The sequence below is a fragment of the Daphnia pulicaria genome, chromosome 9, assembly GCF_021234035.1.
Source record: "Daphnia pulicaria isolate SC F1-1A chromosome 9, SC_F0-13Bv2, whole genome shotgun sequence".
Classification (NCBI taxonomy): domain Eukaryota; kingdom Metazoa; phylum Arthropoda; class Branchiopoda; order Diplostraca; family Daphniidae; genus Daphnia; species Daphnia pulicaria.
Genome location: NC_060921.1, coordinates 1,243,736 through 1,264,592, shown reverse-complemented (window position 1 = coordinate 1,264,592; position 20,857 = coordinate 1,243,736). Strand labels below are relative to the sequence as shown.

Sequence of the window (20,857 nt, the reverse complement as noted above, 5' to 3'; positions counted from 1 at the left end):
ATCATCACTTACACATCATCAGTTAAATAACTGATGCGAATATTCGCATATATCGTTAGATGCGCTTGAAAAGGGCTCGATTTAATTGGATTCGCTCGTCAGCGTTGTATCCCATTCGGCTAACGTATGAGGTCGTCAAGTACGTGAGTAAAAAAATTGAAAAAAAAAAAAAAAATTGAAAACGAAGTCGTGTAATCATGTCGGTGGGAACCTACTTGCTTTTGTTACATCCGTCTGCCACATGGCACATTGGCCAAAAGAAAAGAATACATATCCCGTTGGATTTCCGTGTGATCATTATAAATTGACTAGAACTCTGCACAGCATTTTTTCGACGAGATTTTACTTCTTTCTCTTGCGTTGATTTATTCAGATGAAAGGAAAGTTTGTGAGGCGTGGCTTGACTGCTGGGTCTTTGCATAATGTACGGTAGAAGAAAAAACAGCGTAGGTTTTAGTATCGACTTATCACAAGGCTTACCTACATAATACATATCATATTCTAATCGAAATATGTTGTGCATGTCGTCGGGAGCTGTCTGTCGAGTGAGTGAAGCTTCCACTCGAATATATATATTCTTGTGGCTTTGAACGTCATCCGTCAGTTTTTGTTTTTCGATATAAATCATCCAGACAGTTCATTTAAAACCCGTAGTTTATACGTCTGTTTCCCCGGCTGCTGTTGGGAGCTCTTGTCGTGTGTGTTGATATGATTTATACTAACGCACGTTACATAAGAGCATCGCCGATGAGAATAGGGAAACGTGCAGGGAAGCCTGCAGCCAGTCGATAAAAGTTCCGATCACGGAGCGGATTGGTGTGTGCCGTTGTCGTCGTCCCGCGATTTATCAATCGTCGCCATCTAGCGAACGAGTCCCAAACTCAACGCCAAGAACCAAACAGCTGATGGGTGAAAGTGAAATTATGTGACGATTTCTAACCAACGTTGGAAAAGAAAAAGGCTTTTTGGTCGAAAGAACGAGGCCAAAATCAATTGAAAGTGAAGTTTAATGTGAACTATCACAACAGGAGAATCACACTCTCCCTGTTGGCTTATTCAAGATCCTCTTTTTGTTGGCAACTTATTTGTTCCCTCTAAATTGTCAGCATGGATCCAATCGAGGACTTGATTTTGCATTCTTTTAGCGACGAAGATAGTACAGACGATATGGAACTTGAACACAGCAATGACGAACTTTATGTGACCAATTCGGATATTGGCGGGATTGATATGACGAAAAGCTCAGGATCGCCCAGTGTCGAACTTCGGTTTTCACCTTCAGACAATGATGAACACTACACAGGCATTTGCCCCAACATGCCTTGGGATGACAAACCCAAAGTTGTTGAACGGTGGCTCCAAATGTACCAGGTCTGTTTCCCCGGCAACTCTTTGATGTTGTCACAAAACTACCAAAAATGTGTGAAGGTTAATCCAACTTTGTATAACACTACTTTGAAATCATCACCAAGTTTTGAGGGGTTTTGTGACACAACACATCAATTGATTCAATTCTTACTATCAGCAACACTTTTGTTTTTGTTCGTAACGAGAACTCTTGGTTTTGCAGGAAGGAACGTTCACCACCCAGTGTCTGAGGGAATTCTGGAAGATGGTAGTCCCACCCAACTTTTGCCCGGTGGTAAAAAGAAACTTTTCTGTTCTCAAGTACCATGAATTGAAACTTCGAAAACTTAACTTGGTCTTCCGTTAATATTGTATCTAGCCTGGGCACAACTGCATGGAGTCTCTGTATGACGAAGCACAAGTGGTGAGAGAGATGATACTTCCACTGGAGCAATTCCTCTGTGCAGCTCCTACTGGAGACCCCAACAAAGTGTGGGAAGAGCTCTCCAAAAATGACAATCCTCCTGCTCTGTGTGGTAGAGTCTTCCGAATGGGAGAACCAACATACAGGTATGATGTTGATTAATAGTTTCATAAAATAAAATAAAACAATAACTCAAAATTCTCATTCGTCTTCCTTCAGCTGTCGGGATTGTGGAGCTGATCCAACATGCGTTCTGTGCGCAGACTGTTTCCGTAACTCGGAGCACAAACAACATCGCTACAAATTGAGCACGTCCGTGGGAGGAGGTTATTGTGATTGCGGTGATACGGAAGCTTGGCGCCAAGCCCCACGTTGCTCGCTCCATAAGTGCGATGCCACCGCTTCCGCCCTGTTGCTCGATCCCGCCGCCAGAAAGAAGGCAGCTCTAGATCGTCTGGATCGAATGTAAATCATCCCTTAATTTAAAAATCATCTCTTCACCAATCTTTAATTGATCAATTTCATCTCCAGAGCGGCCGTCAACATGGGCGATCGCTGCAGGATTGTCATCGAGGCGGTGCTCAAATACGCCCAGGAATTGTTGGGATCCAACACTAATCTCAACTTGCCTGCCGACTTGAAAGTGAGTGTCGCCCTTTATGTATCACCGGAAAGGAATTGACTTCATTCACCTCCTCCTATTGTGTAGATCAAAGAAGGCGATAGCGGATCGATGCCGGTGGATCGCCGTGATTTCGGCCCATGCGGACCGGAGCTGTACACTTCGGTGTACGCCACAGCCGTCTACAATGACGAATCGCACACGTTCGAGCAGGTCATTCAAGCTCTGCAGCGATCATTGGATGTCAGTTCACGTGAGGCGGTCGATCTGGCCACTTGCATCGACCGGGAGGGCAGGAGCATCGTCCGCTGTTCGTCGTTTCAGGTAGAAACGCCGAAACTTGACCCACAACGTTTGTTTAGCCCGACTAATAAATTGAATTGATAACAATCAGGCGTGCAATCAAGCTCGATCTGCCATCGAGCGACACACTTCACGATTGCCTCCACGTGCCCTGAAAGTCTGCGTCCTTCTCGGACCCTTTTTGGCTCATCAGGGACACGCCCTCCGCCTCCTCAACTGGTTGCGCAAATTGATGGGCATTTGCGAAGGCTTTCGTCTCCTTTTGGCCGATATCATCATGAAGGTATCGGAGATTTTCCTTTCGCCCAATCAGCAAATTCATTAGCGTTGATGGTTCAATCATTCCGTAAATTTGCAATACATTTCAGCCGATTACGCGGGACTCTGAGGTATCGCTCCTCGAATCCGTCCTTCTGTCCGACACTCAGTTGTGGAAAGCCGCTCGATCGGCTTGGCATCGGCTCTTTATCGCCGGATTACTGATGGATCCTGATGCCAAACGAGACTTTGCCACCGTAAGTTTTCTTCTCATTTTTCTTTTACTTTGATCAATATGGCCTCTTAATTCCTTGGAAATTCCGCCAGATATTTACTCGACACTATGGCCGGTTGATGTCCGACTTTATTTCGGACGATCACGATCATTCGCATAGCGTGACGTCGCTCTCTGTACAGCTGTTCACCGTACCGACGCTCGCCCAGTACTTGATGGGCCATCACGGAGCCTTAGCAGCGTTACTGCGATGCTTTCTCGGCGAGATCGATCGCCGGAAGAACTTGGGTAAGCCCTGAACCTCACCAACAACATGTCTTTGTTTCCCCTGTAATCTAATTTGAAATGTATATGATACGCAGACGGACTCTTGTCCTTTGACCGAAGTCGGAATCAACAGTCATTCCGGCGGGCCATGTACGTCCTCTACGACATCAAGTACTTATTGTCTGCTGTTCCTCTTCCGGAATTGGACGAAGGCTTACAAATGCAGACGCAGGTGGCCGATGACACGGATTCAACATCCGGACGATGGAGTGATCCTTTGCGCAAAGGCTTTCTTCAGGGCCTCAGCATGCTCCTCTCGTTACTTTCATCCATGGAGGTAAGAAATGATTGGCCTTGTTCAAAGAGTTGTTTATAGATTTGACTCACACTGATTTCTTCACAGGGAATGGACAGTGTCGTCCGCCAAACTGGCCAGCACGTGGAATTCGAAGCCGAATGGGAAGCCGCTTTCAACCTTCACTGCAAACTGGCGCCCGTCCTGACCCTTATTGTTCAGTGGTGCGCATCAGATCGCAAAGTCCTTCTCAAGTCCACCAGAGCCGCTCTGAAAAAGTTTCAAGAACTGCAGCCGACCGAGCAGCAGCCCAAGAACGCCGTTACGCTCTTGAACTTTACGCAGCTCTGCTACGATTACGACGTCTCCACGCAACCGGTCAGCGTTCACCTTCCGCTATCGCGAATGATCTCCGGATTGTTGCTGGCCCTACCCAAACACGGACTCGAATGGGATTGCTCGGAGATGACGCTGGAAGCGAAACCGACTCTCCTCCAGCTGATGGAAGCTCCACTCCGACTTCAAGTCCTGATGGCGCAAGTGCAAGCCGGAATGTGGCGTCACAACGGCTACTCGCTGATCAATCAGCTCTACTTTTATCAGAACGTGCGCTGCCGGACGGAAATGTACGACCGTGACATTGTCCTGTTGCAGCTCAGTGCCGCCCTCTTCGATTCCCCCGATTCTTTCCTGTTGGCATGCCTCCATCGCTTCAGTCTGCTGAGTTGGGCCCAGGCCGATTTCGACGCCAACCAACAGCTGCTGGCCAAGCAGACGACTTCTTCCACCAAAAAGAGCAACGCCGAAGAAGACGGACTCCGCCAAACGATATTCATCGCAGAAGAGTTTCTCCGTCTCATCATCATCTTGTCACTGGAGAGATTCACGCCCGGCATTGGACAGGTAAATTTCGCCTATTTCAAGTTCAACCTATTTGTCATCCATTAATTCAAATCACTTTCAAAAACAGGTGGATGAAGATGAGTGTCTTAGCCACGAAGTGCTTCACCTGTTGTGTGTGGAATCCCAGGGACATGCGGCTCTCAACCGGGCCCTGCCGGAAGATGCTCACCACGAGACGGGACTGGAGCGTGTGGCTGACAAAGTGGCCGTCTTCCGCAAACCGTTGCAGGGGACCGGCCGCGGCGTCTTTTCGCTCAAACCGGAATTCTACGGCGACTACAACGTGTACCACTACCACTACAGCCGCGAAGATCAGTCTCGATCGGAGGACAATGTCCGCAAGATCCGCCGTGGCCGTAACGAGGAGAACTGTTGCCCGCCACCCGTACCTATTCCCCTGGCTCCTGCCCTGCGCAATCTAGTCGGATTGATGAATTGCCAGATCACCATGCACCTCATCCACCAGGTTCTGTTGAGGACATACGACCTACGCTCGAGGACCTTCTCCGAGGGCCAGCTGCAGGCCGCTTTGCATCTGACTGGACTGGCACTTCGAGAAGAAGAATCTCGCCAGCAGAACAAGTCTCGGCCGCCTTTCGATTTCAGCGTACAAGCTCAAGAAAACTTCCGGTTGCTCACAGTTCTCGAGTCGTTGCAGACCAACGGCCGGGTGGACGTTCATCGTCCGTTGCTGATGTGGACTATCCGCAAGTTTCGCTCAGTACACTCTGCTGCCCAGGTAATGACATGTCATAAAATCGTCTGGTTAATGGTGGGGAGTTAAAACGAGCTCGTTACTTTCAAACACAGTCAAGAGGCTCTACAGATGGAGCCGGTGGTGCCTCGATGGAAGCCGAATCAGCCGAGGGACCTGGACAAGAATCCCCAGCGGAAGCTGCTGCCCGTCAAAGGAAGGCTGAAATGGCGGCAGCTCGACGAGCTGCCATCTTGGCTCAGATGTCGGCCCAGCAAAAGAGTTTCATCAAGGAGCATGCAAAACTGTTCCAAGAAACAGGTTCATCTATCTCAGGTTTTTTTCCTCCCATATCTCTGCCCGTCTTCTCACTTTACAATTTCATGTTTCAGAGAGTGGTGGCGCCCCGACAGCTTCGAATCTTGGTTCAACTCTAAGCGGATCTGCCATGGACTTGTCTGAATCTCCTTCTAGCGCTCAAATCTTCCCTGTTTGCCTCGGCCCGGGCTTCACGGTGGCTCCCTCAACGTCCGAAACCAGTTACACGTGTATCGTTTGCCAGGAAGAACATCGCCAGACGGGCGAGCAGCCCGCCATGGTGCTGGCGTCTTTCGTCCAGTTGTCGACCGTTTTAAGGTGGAAGAACGACAAGGCGGCGACGGAAGAGCCGCTGCCCGAAACTTGGCCGATGCTGATTGACGCCGGTAGGCGGATCGGAACTCATATATCAACGTGTGGCCACGTCATGCACTTTCAGTGCTGGCAGCAACATTTCGACTCCCTTCTCGGTCGCGAACGTAGAAGATCTTATCGGTAAATAGAAGGGAGCTTTCGTCAACGCTACTTTCTAGAATATTTTTTAAATGACTTAATCATTTTCTAAAATTCAAATTAGACCCCGACAAAGCGCCAGTTACGATGTGGAACGTCACGAGTTTCTCTGCCCGTTGTGTAAAAGCTTGTCCAACGCGGTCTTACCCATTTTACCCAATCGATCCGCATCCAGCATCCGTCCCACTGGATCTGAAGCTGGCCAAGCTGATATGAACATTTGGTTGGAAGGCTTGCAGCTCCTTGCCGACAACACTCGAGAAGTCAAATACGCCAAAACGGATAACACCAACGTCTACGAAACGTGCGGGCCGGCTGAGATGGAAACAAAATTGGGGTCCATGAAATCCAAGCTGTTTGTCAACGTGCTCACGGCTCGCTCTCGACCCAAGATCGCTGCAACTCTAAAGGAGATGGCTTCCCTGTTCGTCCAGTCAGTATACACGGTAAGTTTGTTTTCATATGTGGCCTGATGGTCTAGGGGTATGATTCTCGCTTCGGGTGCGAGAGGTCCCGGGTTCAAATCCCGGTCAGGCCCAGACGTTCTTTTTTGCTTTTTTCTTCTTTTTTCACATTTAAAAATGAAGAATCTTGCTTAGTATTATTTTTTAGATTAATTTTATTGATTTTATTCGTTTTATTGCAAATTTTCATTTAAAAAACGGGTACATTCTTTCCGTGACTAGTCTGACTACTACTCGTAGCACTGCAGCTGTAGTAGAGACTGCTGTTTTTTTATTTTATTTTTTGGAATTGTTTCAAGGTTATTTTTGGCATTGTGTTTTAAGTTTCTAATTTTAAATTGTAAACAGTAATTTTTCCTCTTTTTTAAATGTAGTTAAAAGTACGCTAAACTCTTTGTTTCGATTTTTTAAAGGAAATGTAGCCATTCCAAGTGTGCGACGACATAGCTTAGAAACTCGATTCGTATGTGGCCTGTTGGTCTAGGGGTATGATTCTCGCTTTGGGTGCGAGAGGTCCCGGGTTCAAATCCCGGACAGGCCCAAGTCTTCTTTTTTAGTTTAATTAAGTCAATATAATATATTGTATTGACTTTCATTGTTATAAATTTTATTGCGAATATTTTCGGTACATTTCTAATGATTTTGGGTAATTAACTTATAAAATAATAATAACTTTTTTTTTTCTTTTCTTCTGCAGACGGCCGTAGCAGCCAACCCTAATGCAGATGATATTCGTGTTCCTATGGCGATTGCCCAAGCGACAGCTTACACCATCTTATCAACGGAATCTTTACTTGCCTATCAGAATCACAGTCCTTCAACTGGGCTGGCCGCCCGTCAGGAGGAGGGACTGCGAGCGCTTCTGCGGCTTGTAATTTCCATGGAATCCATCGTCACTTCACAAGAAGTAAAATTCATTTCTATTTCCAACGTCAAAATTAATTTACCCATTAACCTTTTCAATCGTATTTAAATGCAATAGGTGATGAAGAACTATGCCCTTCACTTATTGCGTATGGTTCTGCTGCCCAGTAGTACAATTTCCGTCTTAGAGATTGACGCATTCGGTCTATTGCTCGGTCTCTTTTGTACCTTGCCTTCACTTAGTGAGCCATCTTTTGACAGCGACGTCCGAGGAGTCCCCCAGTTCAACCCAATTTTAGTAAATAATGACTCCACTCATCTTTATTTTATTTTTTTCCTATTTCTCTCGGGTCTTAATAACAATGATGAATCGTCTTAACCTTTTTTTTTTTTCAGGCTTGGCACATTTTCCGTCTTTGTCTGTTTTGTCATGTGACGCAAATCGCGGCTACAATGGCGCCCGCATCCGACGATATGGATATGGATCAGCCGTCGTGTAGCAGCAGCACGTTCGCCACCAGTGAAAGTTGGCAGAGTTACCTGCAGTTGCTGGGCCGCCCTGATGTCACCCTCACGACTGAGAAATGGGTGACGGAGCAATGTCTGCCGTTCTTCCGGTCGTCGGCCATCCTGTTTCACTTCATCACCAACATACCTTACCCGAAACTGGACGACGCTTACGACAACTACGCCGAGGCCGTCCTTTGGTTGCGCTATTTGGGCGTCGAGTCGCTTGGCCAGCTCGTCTCGGAGAGCTGGGCCAGACCGTTGCTGTCCCTGTGGAACATGTCGCTCGTCCCGCCGACGGCCACCACCAGTGACGTGGCCGTGGTCGAAGCGGCAGCAGCTAAACCCAGGCCACCGTGGACCTTTCCCGTTATCTCGTCCGGGCTCATTCAGCTCCCGTCCGACTACAGTGAGCTCATTAACGCGGCCTCGCTCTTCACGTGTCCCAATAGCGAGGGTGACGAAGCTCGCACTCCGGCCATGTGCCTCGTGACTGGCAAAATGCTCTGCTCTCAAGTGCGTAGAAGTTAACTGAAGTTAACTGAATTCTTTCGACCTTTATTTATTGAATTTTGTTTTGTTTGTTTCAGAGCTACTGTTGCCAGACGGAATTGGATGGGCAGCAAGTGGGAGCCTGTACGGCTCACGCTCAATTGTGCGGATTAGGAGCTTGTCTATTTTTGCGAGTCCGGGAATGTAAACTGCTCCTGATGGCTGGAAAAAGCAAAGGTTCGTATCTATTTCCTTATCTTCTTTTCTAAGTTCTATGCCTATCATTAACATGTTGAATGATGGGAAATGTTCATTTTTTTTGTCTTTCTCAGGTTGTTTCTTACCTCCGCCTTACGTCGATGCTTACGGCGAGACGGACCAGGGCCTGCGCCGGGGTGATCCACTTCACATTTGTGATGCATCGCGTCGTAAGTTGGAGCTCCTCTGGCGCTCCCACGGTCTTTACAACGAAGCGGCAAAGTACATGGAAAACTCCCAGGCTCTCGTCGTGACCGAATGGCACCACCTTTAATCCTCCAAATATCTCTACCCCCCACACACACACACCTGTGTTTAACCGCCCTTTTTTTTCTTATTCCTCTTTCTCGTACTATTTACAGGCTTACCTTGTTGTGCGTGTCGCAAAAAAAAACATTAATTAATGAAACTTAATAGTTTCTATTTTTTTTTTCTCTTTATTATTTTCGGAATTAAACTTAGATGATGAATTACTAAATGCAAAGGCAATGCTGGGAGAGGAAGTGGGAGGGGCTGCTGATTGGGAGAGCCAACCATTGAAAAACCCCCCTCTCTTTCTTTTCTGTTTGTGAATCTTTCAATCTTCTTTTCTCTTTCGTTTGTTTTGACAATGTTATATTGTTTCTTTCTTGTAAAAGTTAATTCTCGATTATATTTCACCATTACTTTTTTTTCTTTTCGGTTTTTCGCCTATTAGGGAATTTGGTTTCGAGAGGCAAACAAACAAAAAACAATCGCGTCCACAAACACTTTTTGTGTACACTTATTTTGGAAAATGTTTTGAAAAGGTTTGAAAAGATAAAACAAAAAAATATCGAGCGAATAGGAATTTTTGAATTTTACGCGGAGGAAGCATTTAAGTTTTCACTGTGAAAGAAGAATTACAGAAATAATGAAGCAATTAAATTTTTTGTTTTCCCTCATCATTTTGTCTCCCCCATCTTCTACCTTCTATCTCTTTTTTTTTTACTCCCCCCCCCACTTAAAATATTGTTTTCTAATTTGATGTGAAAAATAACATTTAACTTGCATAAAAAGTAAAGAAGAAGAAGAAAAAAAACAAAGACGAGAAGATGGTGATGAAAGAAGTGAAAAACAAAAAATGAATACACTTATTGCGTGTGGATGTGGGGGTTTTTCATCGACGATCGAGAATATTCCCGCTGACATCATCCCACACCCACTGTGTCGATTATGATGATGACCATGTTGGAACCGTGTAAAATCCCAATAAGGAAATCGTTTTTTTCTTTTTCTTTCTGGTCTTTCTCGGTTTGTGTTGATGGAATCGTCGTCATTAAAAAGCGATTTCACACACACAGCCCACAAAACACAATGGCAATCTGCCGCATCAACAAAAAATGACAATCAGTTTCTTTTTTTTCTTTGTTGTTGTTTTTTTCATTTTTGGGTAAATTTTTGGTCGGGATCCAAACAGGGAACGATCGTGCCTGACGTGCCGTCTAAAAAGCACGAGGACAAATCAATGACAATTGCAAAATAAACGAAAGAGAAATGGGGGCAAATTCCTGGCGAGAATTGGCAACGTCGCCTGTTGACAGCAGACGAGAAACGAACAACAAATTGACGGTGCGTAAACAACATTTTTTGGTCAGTTCGTCTTTTCGCTGCTGAGACTTTTAATCAATCGAATCTTTTCGACCAACTTGGCGAGGCGAGCAACCATTTAAGGTGAGGCTGATTTCGTGCGTGTCAACTTTCATTTCGTTTCGCTGTTGTGTGCAGAATCTCTCTGGGGGGAATGTCAGGCATTTGTCTGTGACTCCTGGTCCAGAAAGAAATACACAGGGCTGTGGCTGACCGGTTCCATTCAACATGGCATTCGTTTCCACTAAAAAACTCGCTCCTCCCTTTTCCGTTAGATCTTTTAAAATGCCGTTTGTACTATCCAACACTCTCACTGTGCGTCTGTATCGATCAGCTTCGCCATTGGTCGGTTGCGTATCAAGCCCTGACGTCGTCCACCTATTTTCGGCACGATGACATCACGTTTCCCCCCCTTGGGCTGGCCACACGTCATGACGTCACATCTTATGAATTCGAATCTACATACGAAATGACAAGAACAACACCTTTTTTAGGTGTAGACTCTCACGATGCCAGATTGCCAGGCATGGCGGCATCCATCAACCACATCGCCGATCAACTTTTATTATTATTCCTACCAAACCAACGCCTTTTTTTCGTCGGGAAAAAAATCAATTGGTGCGTGTGTGTGTGTGTGTGTGTTTGCGTAGACACGGGTCGGGGCGTTGTCTGGAATGTTGGGGTTCGTTATTGTGTCTGGAGAGAAGTTTATTTTTGTGACAAGTTGAAGAGTGCAGCTCTCTCTAATTAGAATGAAACAACAAAAAATAAAGGAGACTGGCACACACCAAATTGGTCCAGTAGAAATTTTACAATTCCTTTTTTTTTTTAATTAAAATTTGTTTTTATTTTTCTTCTCTCGAATGTGCACAAATTCCTTTTTGATTGAGTCATTTCGATAATTTTGGGGGTCTTTTATCGTCCGGATGAGTCAAGTCCGCTCCATCACACTTTTCTTCTTTCTTTCTTTCTTCTTTTTCTCATTTCCGAGTTGTTTCGTTCCGTGTGGGAAGTCCGGTTTAAAACTTCGCGGCTCGGCTGGAATCCCGTTGGATCGAAGTTGCTAGACGCTCCGAGAAGAGAAAAATACCCAAGGAAAAAAAGATGAAGCGTTTTGGTGCTCCAAGGCGAAAAAACAAAACAAAAAGGGCGTCTCTCATTTTGGTCCAGCGCCAAAGACGGGCTTTTTCTCGTCTATTCAGTTATGTGTGTGTGTGTTATAAACCCCTCCCCCCCTTACTCCCGCTGCGTCGCCCGGCTATTTCCGAGACCGAGGCTCCCCTTCCAGCGCATTTGTCTTCTATGTATAAAAAGGAGAAGAACTCCCGGGACTAACAACCAGACAGTTCCAAACAACAAAGTGCATCAGTTGCTCTCTCCCTCGCTCTCTCGTCCGTTCCAAGTCGTCCATTCAGTGCCTTTTGATTCTCTCACGCCAGCACAACACTCCCGAGCTCTACTCCAGCTTCTTCTATTCATTTGATTTCACACGTGTTTACGAATTTCAACAGGTAAACATTGGCAAGCGATCACACATTTTCATTCAGCGATGTTTGCATCGCTTGGGTTATTTCTTTTTTCTTGTTTCCAAGCGTGATTGGAAACTATTTGGTTGCCATGGCAACGGGTTCATTTGAAGAAAAAAAAGAGACATGGCTCTCCGTATGTATGGCCGATGAGCTTACACGCATTTAGCTCTGCGTGTGTTGTCTGTGTGTGCTGTTGATGTTTGAATACGAGGGGTTTACTCTATGGGATGAGGTACCACCCCGAGTGTTTGCTCCCCGTCGTGTCTCTTTTCAAGTCCTTTTATGGTCACGTAACCTTGACGAAGCAAGACATTTGGGTGTTGTTTTTCTTTCTTTTTTAAAAAAAGAGGCAGGATAACTCAGCGGGTATTTTCTTACCTGCTGGGGCTGGGCCCGTTGTCGGCTCGGATTAATTCTTCGCTTCTTTTGAGAGACATTCGACGCCACCGCCCCTCCGTTGATTACCTTTACACACTGACGTAATTTTCTTTTTTCCAACCCCTCCTTTTATTTGTTTGATTGTTTGCACAGGTGTATTTGATTCAAAATGGCCGGCAAGAACATTATTCCCGTCAAGCTGGGCGATTTCAGCGTCCTGGATTCGGAATTCAACTCGATCCGCGAGCGCTTCGATTCTGAAATGCGCAAAATGGAGGATGAAATGACCAAGTTCCGCTCGGAATTGCTCAATCGCGAGCAGTCGTCGTCGCTCTTTTCACGCTCGTCCACCTCGAGCAGCACCACCTCGGCCACCACCAACAACAGGTAAAGAACCCAACCCAACCATCATCCATCATCCGCGTGGGTCTTCCGGGAATTGGTTGTTTTTTTCTAGAAAACGCTAGACATCACAAATCACCAAAGAGGCCGTTGGCTGTGGAATAACACTTATTAACTATTCATTTTTATTCTCTCTCTCTCATCTTCTTTCTTTTCTCTTTTTTTTAATACGAAAACATCTTCGCTGGGAAAATGATCAAATCTTTTTAACCTCCAACAATTGTTGTATAATACGCGCGTCTTATCTTTTGCCCATGGCTTACAAAATTATGTTTTAACCCTATAAAAACCAAACAAGCTCTATGATGCCGGGTATGCACATGTCGGAGGCACGCAAGTGGATCGGCGATGTCAAGGAACAAATGACTTCTCAAATGTCCTCTCTTTCTTCCGGCACTTCCTCTCACCTGCACAGGTAAAAACGCGCTACTAATTCAGGCCTTTTTTCTTTTTAAAACAAAACCAAACAGAAAATAACCACAACGCTATTGGAGCTTATTCATGGTCGGACTTTTGGTCGTTTAATCATTGATTTAACATTTGGCGTGTCGTCTTTTAATTTAAATAATAATAATAATTGAAATCGTCGATTAATGGTTTAGCGCTTTGGCCGCTCCCGCGTCCGATTGGTTGACCGGTCTGCACTCGCCGCTCATTCAAGAGGACGGCGAAGAGAAGAAATTGAAATTGCGTTTCGACGTGGCCCAGTATACGCCCGAAGAAATTGTCGTCAAAACGGTGGACAACAAGTTGCTGGTGCACGCCAAACACGAGGAAAAGTCCGAAACCAAATCCGTCTACAGAGAATACAATCGAGAGTTCCTGTTGCCCAAGGGGACCAATCCCGAATTGATCCGCTCGTCGCTGTCTAAGGTGAAACACTTTCACCTTTTTGTTCTTATATGTTGTTGGCCGCCTATGGTTATTTGGTTTTGACCATTTTGGTTCTTTTTGATTCAAACAGGACGGAGTGTTGACCATTGAAGCCCCTCTACCGGCCATCGCTTCTGGTGAGAAAATGATCCCCATCGCCCAGCATTGATGACGCAATTGTTTTCTCTCGAATCCCCTCCAAAAATTCAAAATTTAAATTTTTTGTGTGTTAAGAATTCTCAATAATTATTAAACTTTTTTGTTTGGTTTTAAAATGTGACACTTTTTCGTGGTCGCAAACAGCAGCTTTAAAGAAAGAAAAAAAAACAAATTTTGATCTATTTATCTCCGGAATCTCATTTTTGTGGAGGGGAAGGGGTTTACATTTTAATTAATATTGGATGGACACACCTTTTTTTAAAAAATTCTTTGGCTTTCGTCGTTTTTTTTTTTTTATTATTTTGGCCGCACGTGCTTCATTTGCACAAAATGGAGCCCACCTCTTTTTAAGAATTCTGTCGTGTTGGTGGTGTTTAAAAAAAAAGAAAACAGCATCTGCAAAAAAAAAAGAGAGATAAAAATTTTTGTTGACGATATTTGTTCTTTTTTTTTGTATTTTTCACTGCCCAATACACGCAAAAATACATACACACCAGACCGTAAAACCGACCCATTTTTTGTTCTACACGTGACAAAGATAACTCCCGCCTCAACGCCGGTTCTTTTTATTTTATTTCTTAGGAGTAGATACCCGGGAAGGGACTAGGGCTTTTCCCTTACTCTGAGAAAATAGATAACAGCCTCAAACAGGCATACGAAAAGCGGGGAAATCCCGAACTCAAGTCAGCCAATCAATGGTGACTATGGGAATGGAGACACCGGTGGGGGGGAACGGGATAAGAATTGGAAAAAAAAGGAATCGAGCGCCTTTTTCGTTAGTTCAAAATCGAATGGCTCATTGTTACGTTCTGTGCTAGTCGTCGCTGGTGATTGAATGTGCTCTTTTGGCTCAGTTTGGTGTGATATGCAAATGTTGTAAATCGTCGTTTTTTTCTTTAGTAGTGTTGTGTCATATTTAATCTCCCGACATGCCGAAACGAAAGTCACCGCAGACGCTGGTGTCGGAATGTTTGAAAACCGTCTCCTGTTCGATTGAATGGTTCGCGTTGCATCATTACCCACAATTCGACTGCCTCAGTAAACATAACCAAATTTCGTCATAGCTCCTTTTTTTCCTGAATTGCGTAATTCTTATCAACTTTATTTTATTATACACTTCCTTTTTGTGATTTTATTAGCCAGTGATTTAACTGGCCAGATTTTCAATCGCTTGAAAACTATTCCGGGGTTATCTGCTAGTCACTTTCAACTGGTTTTAACGGACCATTTGAATGGAATTGACCTTTCCAATCCGTATCAGCACGACAGTTGGGATTATTACATGGACATCGCACTCGGTATCATTTGTCGACGTAAACCGGTAGACCAGTTATATAAATGTTTGTTATCGATTTTTTGCTTCAATTGTTTTTTTATTTCTTTCCTTTTAGAATTTGTTGCGAATTAATTTATCCAACGTCCTTCGCATTCCGGATATTTTCTGGACTGACATTGTTCCCTCGCTGGATTACCTTCGAGTCATTAGTCTCCGTTCGACCAATTGCGCTGATCAACAAGTTCTCACCCTCATCAAACACTGTCAGAATTTAAGGTAAATTATTTCTGTTTTGTTCGTTTAATCGGAATTGAATTAAAAATTAAAAACAGGGAATTGGACCTGTCGCTGTGCGAGCGCGTTACCAATTGGAGTGTGTCGAATTTGTGCCAGGAGTCGGCAGTCGGGATCAAGCTTCAATTACTGGACGTCATGCAAACACAGGTGGACGAGCGTGGCATTCGATCCGTTGTGGAACGATGTACAGGACTGAGCAGCCTCAAATGGCGCAACACAATCAACGCTCTGGGGCAAATTTATCGAGATCTGGCTTCCGGAACTAGCACGTCGCACATCACTACTCCGCCCAGCTATTCCCTGCATCAGCTGATCAGTGACAGTTCATATCGACTGTACAGTTTACAAGGTGCCGTCCAGCTCTGCCGCCAGGCCGTACAAGTTGGTGATACTTTTAATGAGTTGATTCGTTCTTCTTCTATTAATTGTGTTACATCTCCGGACACACAGGTGATCATCGATGGTCCGTCGCTGCTGCTGGCCGAAGAGCTTCAAGCGCTGGAACATTTGCACTGCCTGCGGGAGCTGCGGGTCGTGCTGGGCAGTCACACAAGGTCTGAGCTTCTGCTGGATTTCCGCGTAGGTTTCGATTCGATTTTAACGAAACACGGATCGACCCTGCAGCACTTGTCAATCGGCCGGATTCGTCGCGTTGACCTGGAACGGATCGCCCATTCCTGCCACCAACTCACTTCGTTATCTCTGGAACTCAATCACAGCTACAGGGAGACGACGACCAACACTAGGACGACCATTCAATCTCTTTCCAAATTAAATGTCTCCGTTCGTGATCGCAAATCAAATGAAGATTCCCACCACGACGTCCCCGCTTCTTGTCTGGCAGCCCTTACTGCATCGCCCGGCATCAGACACATTAAAATAACGGCCAGTCAGAACATGAGCGATGCCATTTTGTCCGAAAGTCTCGTCGGCCATGATCTCGATAGTCTCGAATTGGAATCTTGCTCAAATATTTCCATGAGGAGTCTCTGGTCCGTCATCCATCATTCGAAACGTTTGTCGAACCTGAAAGTCTATCGCTGTCAATTAGTCATCGATAGCGAAATCGCCGAGCTTCACAGGATGATTGAAGAGCAGCGCTGGGATCTAGACGTGGATTACTATCCCGATAGCTGAATGGATGACCAAAGGCACTCTGCTGGGACTTACACCAAATTTTTCGTATTCTTGTTGTTCGAAATGATTTTCTTTTTAGATAATTTCCAATTGAATTTGTGAAATTATTAGTTGAACTAATTTTAATTTGCGCTCAAGTGACACAGCTCAAGCTCAATCGAGACTTTGAGCGCATCTTTCACATAGGTTTTGAATTTTAAAAATCTAATGTGTATAACAATGTCTATTCTCAGTCTATTCTTTTGAATAAATATTGTATTGCAAGTTTGGTATGACAACGCTCTTCGTCTCTCGCTTATTCTTCAAAGTTAAATAACAGTGGTAAAATAAAGGATGTGGTTAACAAGATGGATAAGAATTTGCCATGGGTTGCTTGCTCTTATCCCCCTTCGCTTCCGAAAAGGAATCCGGCAAAGGGGACTTTCAAAATCCAGTCCGGAATAGAGGTCTATCATCCTGTGTAGAATTGCAAAGTGATTTCTGACATCTGGTGAGCGTCTGAGCGACTGAACAGGACATCAACAAAATTCGTGTCGTCTGCTTGAGTCACGTCACTGCACTGTCAGTCTGTCACATTAGTTGCTCGTGTTCATAATTTCGAACCCATCTAAAGATAATAATTTTCAACGACTTTGAGGTAATTTTAAGTGATTAATGGCTGTGGATTTTGAAAATGGGTTTCTTTTGCTGGGTGTCCGACATACGAAGAAAAAAAGAAATTGAACAAATTTCAAATTTTAAAAGCACGTGGTAAACGTTTTCATTATTATTATTATTATTTTTTTAAATTAATATTACTAATTTGAAAAATGATTTAATCATTTTCAGGGAATAACTGGCGATGCTACGACAGCATCTTCTGGATACTCATCCGTGCTGTTCGGACAATTAAATGTAAGTTATTCTGACTGCATCTCAGACTACTTAACAGCTACAAGAAATGAGCAGTAGAACACCTACACAAGATTTAAGGTAAGGGCGTGCTTCTATGTTCTTGCTTGAACATTTAATTGAATTTATTTTTTTTCGGTAGAAAAGCTACAGCAACTTCAACAGCTTTTTATTTATCTTCATTACTCATTGACACCAACTAACAACAATGTAAGTTTAAGTTATCAACCAGATTCTGTACGTCTCTTGGTTATGATTCTTTCTTAATGTAGACAACGGTGCTAAAGTGACGTGTTTGTTAATCATAGACATTCCATGTCAGGTCGATCTTGGATCGGCTACGGCATTTTCTTCGTTCAAGTTTCAAACACAATTTTTTCAAATAATTTATAAATTAGTCGTTTCTATTTTTAAATTCTACCAATTTGGCGGTTTCTCTGCTCCCTTGGTTCCAGGCTTCTCTGTCCCTTTATTCCAGGTTTAACTGTTCCCTTGGTTCCAGGCTTTTCACTTCGCAGCAGACTAGGACGAAAGTAACTTCATCTTTTAGCGTTGTGGATTCTGTAGATGTGGATAGTCAACTGCGACAGGACCGTCATAATGGTGAATCCATCATTTGTTGACGTAAGTCCAATAAAAACCTGTTGATTATAACAGTTGAATGCATCGAGAAAAAATGTTGACACGCCATATCCTGCATGAGAGCCGGATGCAGTGTCCGTTCTATGTCACTTTTTCGTTGCGATGTTTATTTGGAAAACAGATACCTGCCAGGTGTAGGGTGTTTTTAGAAAAAAAGCCTCAGTAGTAACCCAACACGAACCTGCCGGATACCCCGTTGTTCGGTTTTTGAGGACGCGGCACCAGGCAGCGTAGAAGCGTTAATAATTTCAAGCATTCAGAAGGTGACTGTGATTCTCAGATATAGTTTGTTGCTCTAAAATCTAAGATCTACCTATAGGTGCAATCTATTTTCGTAACGCAAGCTATCGGTTTGAATGGTGTAATCTATTCGACGAGTATATGTGCTGTACTAGACCATCATTGAAATTTGTTAATTTATCATAAACTAATTGCCCATTTCTTTTTCATAAAATAAAAAATGAAAATAAAGACAGCACATCACCTAAAAAAGTCTGAATAAAATACATCATATTTTCGAGGGTTGTTTAAGAAAAAGTTTAATACATTTTTTCTAAAACAACCCTTCAATTCGAAAATAGGGCTGTCAGACAGCTTTTAAAATTTAACACTTTTAACAATTAAACATTTTTAAAGCAAACTTTAAAAAATCTGACAAGTGAACTTTGTTGTTGACAGTTACCATCCAAATTATCTTACAGGAAATGCGATAAATATGTTTAGAGTGCAAAGTAAACGTACCTGAAGCTAACGTATGAAGTAATACAGACTACTTCATGTAATACTTCTGACAGCTGCAGTATACCTTGAGTATACTCAGGCGAAAGTTACCGGCCGTGAAAGTTCTAAAGAGAAATGGCTCATTATATGACTCATTTTTAAAATCATTTAAAAAGACATTTTTTATAAACTTGATGAAGCAATCAAGCAAATGCCGTAGCCGATCCAATATCGACCTGACATGGAATGTCTATAATTAACAAACACGCCACTTTAGCTCACCTTCTTACCTTTATTTATGCTGCGATCAGATGTCGTGCGGCTAACTAATAAACCAGCCGCATTGGATAGAAAAAACCCTCAGGAAGAAACGGATGGACCATACTTTCAGACAGCTCAACGTCATCCGACTATTAATAAGTCTCAAACGATGTAAAAGAGACATTACTATTAGAAACAAAAAAAAGGGAATTTCACATGTCAATGGTCAAAAGAGTGCAAAATAACATACAGAAAGAAGTTGAAACATGTTAATGCTGCTAGAAATTTTCTTGAGATTGAATTATTTACATGATTATAATTACCACCTAAAAGAATAATAATAAAAATTTTACGGAAGCGTACCGGAAGTAATCAATAGCTCCTCAACTGTTGAGCTGCTGTCTTCAAATCAACCAAGATATTCATGATCCCGTGAAGGCGACAGCGTCAAATAATTAATCGAACGTACACGCATTCTGAATTTCAATTCTAAGGAACAAAATGGAGAAAGAAAAGCTATGAATTAATATTTAAAAAAATGACACAACTCAAAATACATGTCCAAGAGATAACATGAACCGAGAAAGTTGAAAAATGTTAATAAGTCTTCCCTAGCAAATTAAGGAAAAGACCCCAAGTATCTATCATCAATATGAATTTCACCCAATCATATCAGAATTAACAGAAGTGCATGGGGTGAAGCAATCAATGCCCTTCCCAAACACGTTAAACAGAATAATGAGAAATGAAGAACAATAAAAGAGAAGTATTAAATTTTTTTTTAATTCTATCTATACCCAGAAAGACAGCCATGCCATCTTGTCTGCTTTCTTCATTTTGTTATGGATTTCTTCATTTCAATGTTGCAACTTGGGCATTCCTACTGAAATTCTGTTGGCTAAACCAGCATAAAAGATGGAAACTAAGTCTGATCATTTCTATTTAATAACATCCTAAGTTTAACAACAACAATATTCGAACTGACTGATGCATGAACTGCTCTTACCAAGTGTATCTGAATTGAGATACCGATCATAAATAAAAAGGTTCCAACATCTGGGAAGGAGTGGGGGAGCAACACAGTACCAAAACAGTGGTGTTTTCCATTTTCAAAGGATGATCGAAGTCCAAATTTTGCAGTCCGAATCTGCTATGCATCCTTGAACAATGTTCACTTCATATGTGGTTCTCTGATATCTGCACAATATATTAGACTCTTTGTATTATTCTAATTCTCATTACTTTGCCAAAGCCTATGCACAGTTGCTTGATGAAAAGACACTTGAAAAGGGTTTTACACGATGCTCCACCACGAACCTCTCAGTATTTTTGCAATAATATTTTGATGGCGAAAGCAGACTAAATTTTCTCGAGTCCTTTACGGAACTAATCCGCTTGGCGTTGATATCCGCATGGCAAATTGACCAAATTCACTATTTTTTTAAATTTTCATTACGACATTATGAGTAAAAGGACATATTAAAAAATTATAAGAAAATAAAAAAAAAAAAAATTGTCATGCCACTTGTTATAAAAACTTTTTGGATTTAAGACATTATCTCATTATTACGAGTAGTACCATCGATCCAAAGCTTGAAACCTTCATCACATTCAGTGGATGCCATCTGGAATTTTGACATTTTCTTACATCCGGATTTTATCCCTTTTTAAGCATTTTGTATCTTGTCTATACCTTATTATATGTGAAGCTGTTGAATTTTCAGTGCCATATGCGTGTAATCTTGAATAACAATGTTCACTTTGCAACATTCCATAAATTTATTCGAATAAATAAGGGAGGCAAGCTTTAGTGTGTGTATGAATACGAAGTCACTCGTAACTTGCGTCTTGATACTTGTATATTATTTTAAACATGCGCAATCCGGATGGGAAGAAATGAAATTTACACGAGCTAGCTAG

The 20,857-nt window shown here is 43.1% G+C and overlaps 3 protein-coding genes, 1 long non-coding RNA gene and 2 other non-coding genes across 12 annotated transcripts; 5 read left to right on the top strand and 1 right to left on the bottom strand.

The window, feature by feature from the left end:
- Positions 1 to 780: 780 nt before the first annotated feature.
- LOC124312785 (E3 ubiquitin-protein ligase UBR2-like) lies at positions 781 to 9,436 on the top strand. 2 transcript variants are annotated; one of them, XM_046777235.1, is made up of 20 exons: positions 781 to 1,371; positions 1,571 to 1,642; positions 1,727 to 1,917; positions 1,991 to 2,236; positions 2,303 to 2,414; positions 2,481 to 2,717; positions 2,788 to 2,979; positions 3,065 to 3,211; positions 3,282 to 3,477; positions 3,552 to 3,793; positions 3,860 to 4,654; positions 4,722 to 5,393; positions 5,465 to 5,684; positions 5,741 to 6,161; positions 6,244 to 6,625; positions 7,341 to 7,550; positions 7,626 to 7,805; positions 7,904 to 8,530; positions 8,605 to 8,743; positions 8,839 to 9,436. In XM_046777235.1, the coding sequence occupies exons 1-20, from the start codon at positions 1,108 to 1,110 to the stop codon at positions 9,036 to 9,038; spliced, it is 5,745 nt and encodes a 1,914-aa protein (XP_046633191.1). In that variant the 5' UTR covers positions 781 to 1,107; the 3' UTR covers positions 9,039 to 9,436. The 2 variants fall into 2 exon arrangements, with proteins under 2 accessions (XP_046633191.1, XP_046633193.1); XM_046777237.1 differs by having other exon boundaries at positions 782 to 1,371; positions 5,465 to 5,669.
- Positions 6,646 to 6,717, top strand: Trnap-cgg. Its single transcript has one exon. It is a non-coding gene; the product is annotated as a tRNA-Pro (tRNA).
- On the top strand, positions 7,113 to 7,184 carry Trnap-ugg. The gene has a single exon. It is a non-coding gene; the product is annotated as a tRNA-Pro (tRNA).
- Positions 9,437 to 10,333: 897 nt separating the features above from the next.
- Positions 10,334 to 14,209, top strand: LOC124313337 (heat shock protein beta-1-like). 3 transcript variants are annotated; one of them, XM_046778218.1, is made up of 5 exons: positions 10,334 to 10,456; positions 12,433 to 12,666; positions 12,980 to 13,096; positions 13,284 to 13,554; positions 13,646 to 14,209. In XM_046778218.1, the coding sequence occupies exons 2-5, from the start codon at positions 12,449 to 12,451 to the stop codon at positions 13,721 to 13,723; spliced, it is 684 nt and encodes a 227-aa protein (XP_046634174.1). In that variant the 5' UTR covers positions 10,334 to 10,456; positions 12,433 to 12,448; the 3' UTR covers positions 13,724 to 14,209. The 3 variants fall into 3 exon arrangements, with proteins under 3 accessions (XP_046634174.1, XP_046634173.1, XP_046634175.1); XM_046778217.1 differs by lacking the exon at positions 10,334 to 10,456 and adding an exon at positions 11,692 to 11,883; XM_046778219.1 differs by lacking the exons at positions 10,334 to 10,456; positions 12,980 to 13,096 and adding an exon at positions 11,692 to 11,883.
- A 79-nt stretch (positions 14,210 to 14,288) lies between these two features.
- LOC124313017 lies at positions 14,289 to 16,688 on the top strand. 2 transcript variants are annotated; one of them, XM_046777681.1, is made up of 5 exons: positions 14,289 to 14,751; positions 14,853 to 15,034; positions 15,105 to 15,265; positions 15,322 to 15,667; positions 15,737 to 16,688. In XM_046777681.1, the coding sequence occupies exons 1-5, from the start codon at positions 14,643 to 14,645 to the stop codon at positions 16,421 to 16,423; spliced, it is 1,485 nt and encodes a 494-aa protein (XP_046633637.1). In that variant the 5' UTR covers positions 14,289 to 14,642; the 3' UTR covers positions 16,424 to 16,688. The 2 variants fall into 2 exon arrangements, with proteins under 2 accessions (XP_046633637.1, XP_046633636.1); XM_046777680.1 differs by having other exon boundaries at positions 15,322 to 16,688.
- A 774-nt stretch (positions 16,689 to 17,462) lies between these two features.
- LOC124313620 lies at positions 17,463 to 20,404 on the bottom strand. 3 transcript variants are annotated; one of them, XR_006910895.1, is made up of 5 exons: positions 19,944 to 20,404; positions 19,301 to 19,426; positions 18,967 to 19,086; positions 17,736 to 18,801; positions 17,463 to 17,664 (listed from the first exon to the last, which is right to left on the bottom strand). It is a non-coding gene; the product is annotated as an uncharacterized LOC124313620 (long non-coding RNA). The 3 variants fall into 3 exon arrangements; XR_006910894.1 differs by having other exon boundaries at positions 18,967 to 19,123; positions 19,944 to 20,403; XR_006910896.1 differs by lacking the exons at positions 19,301 to 19,426; positions 19,944 to 20,404 and adding an exon at positions 19,188 to 19,292 and having other exon boundaries at positions 18,967 to 19,123.
- Positions 20,405 to 20,857: the final 453 nt, after the last annotated feature.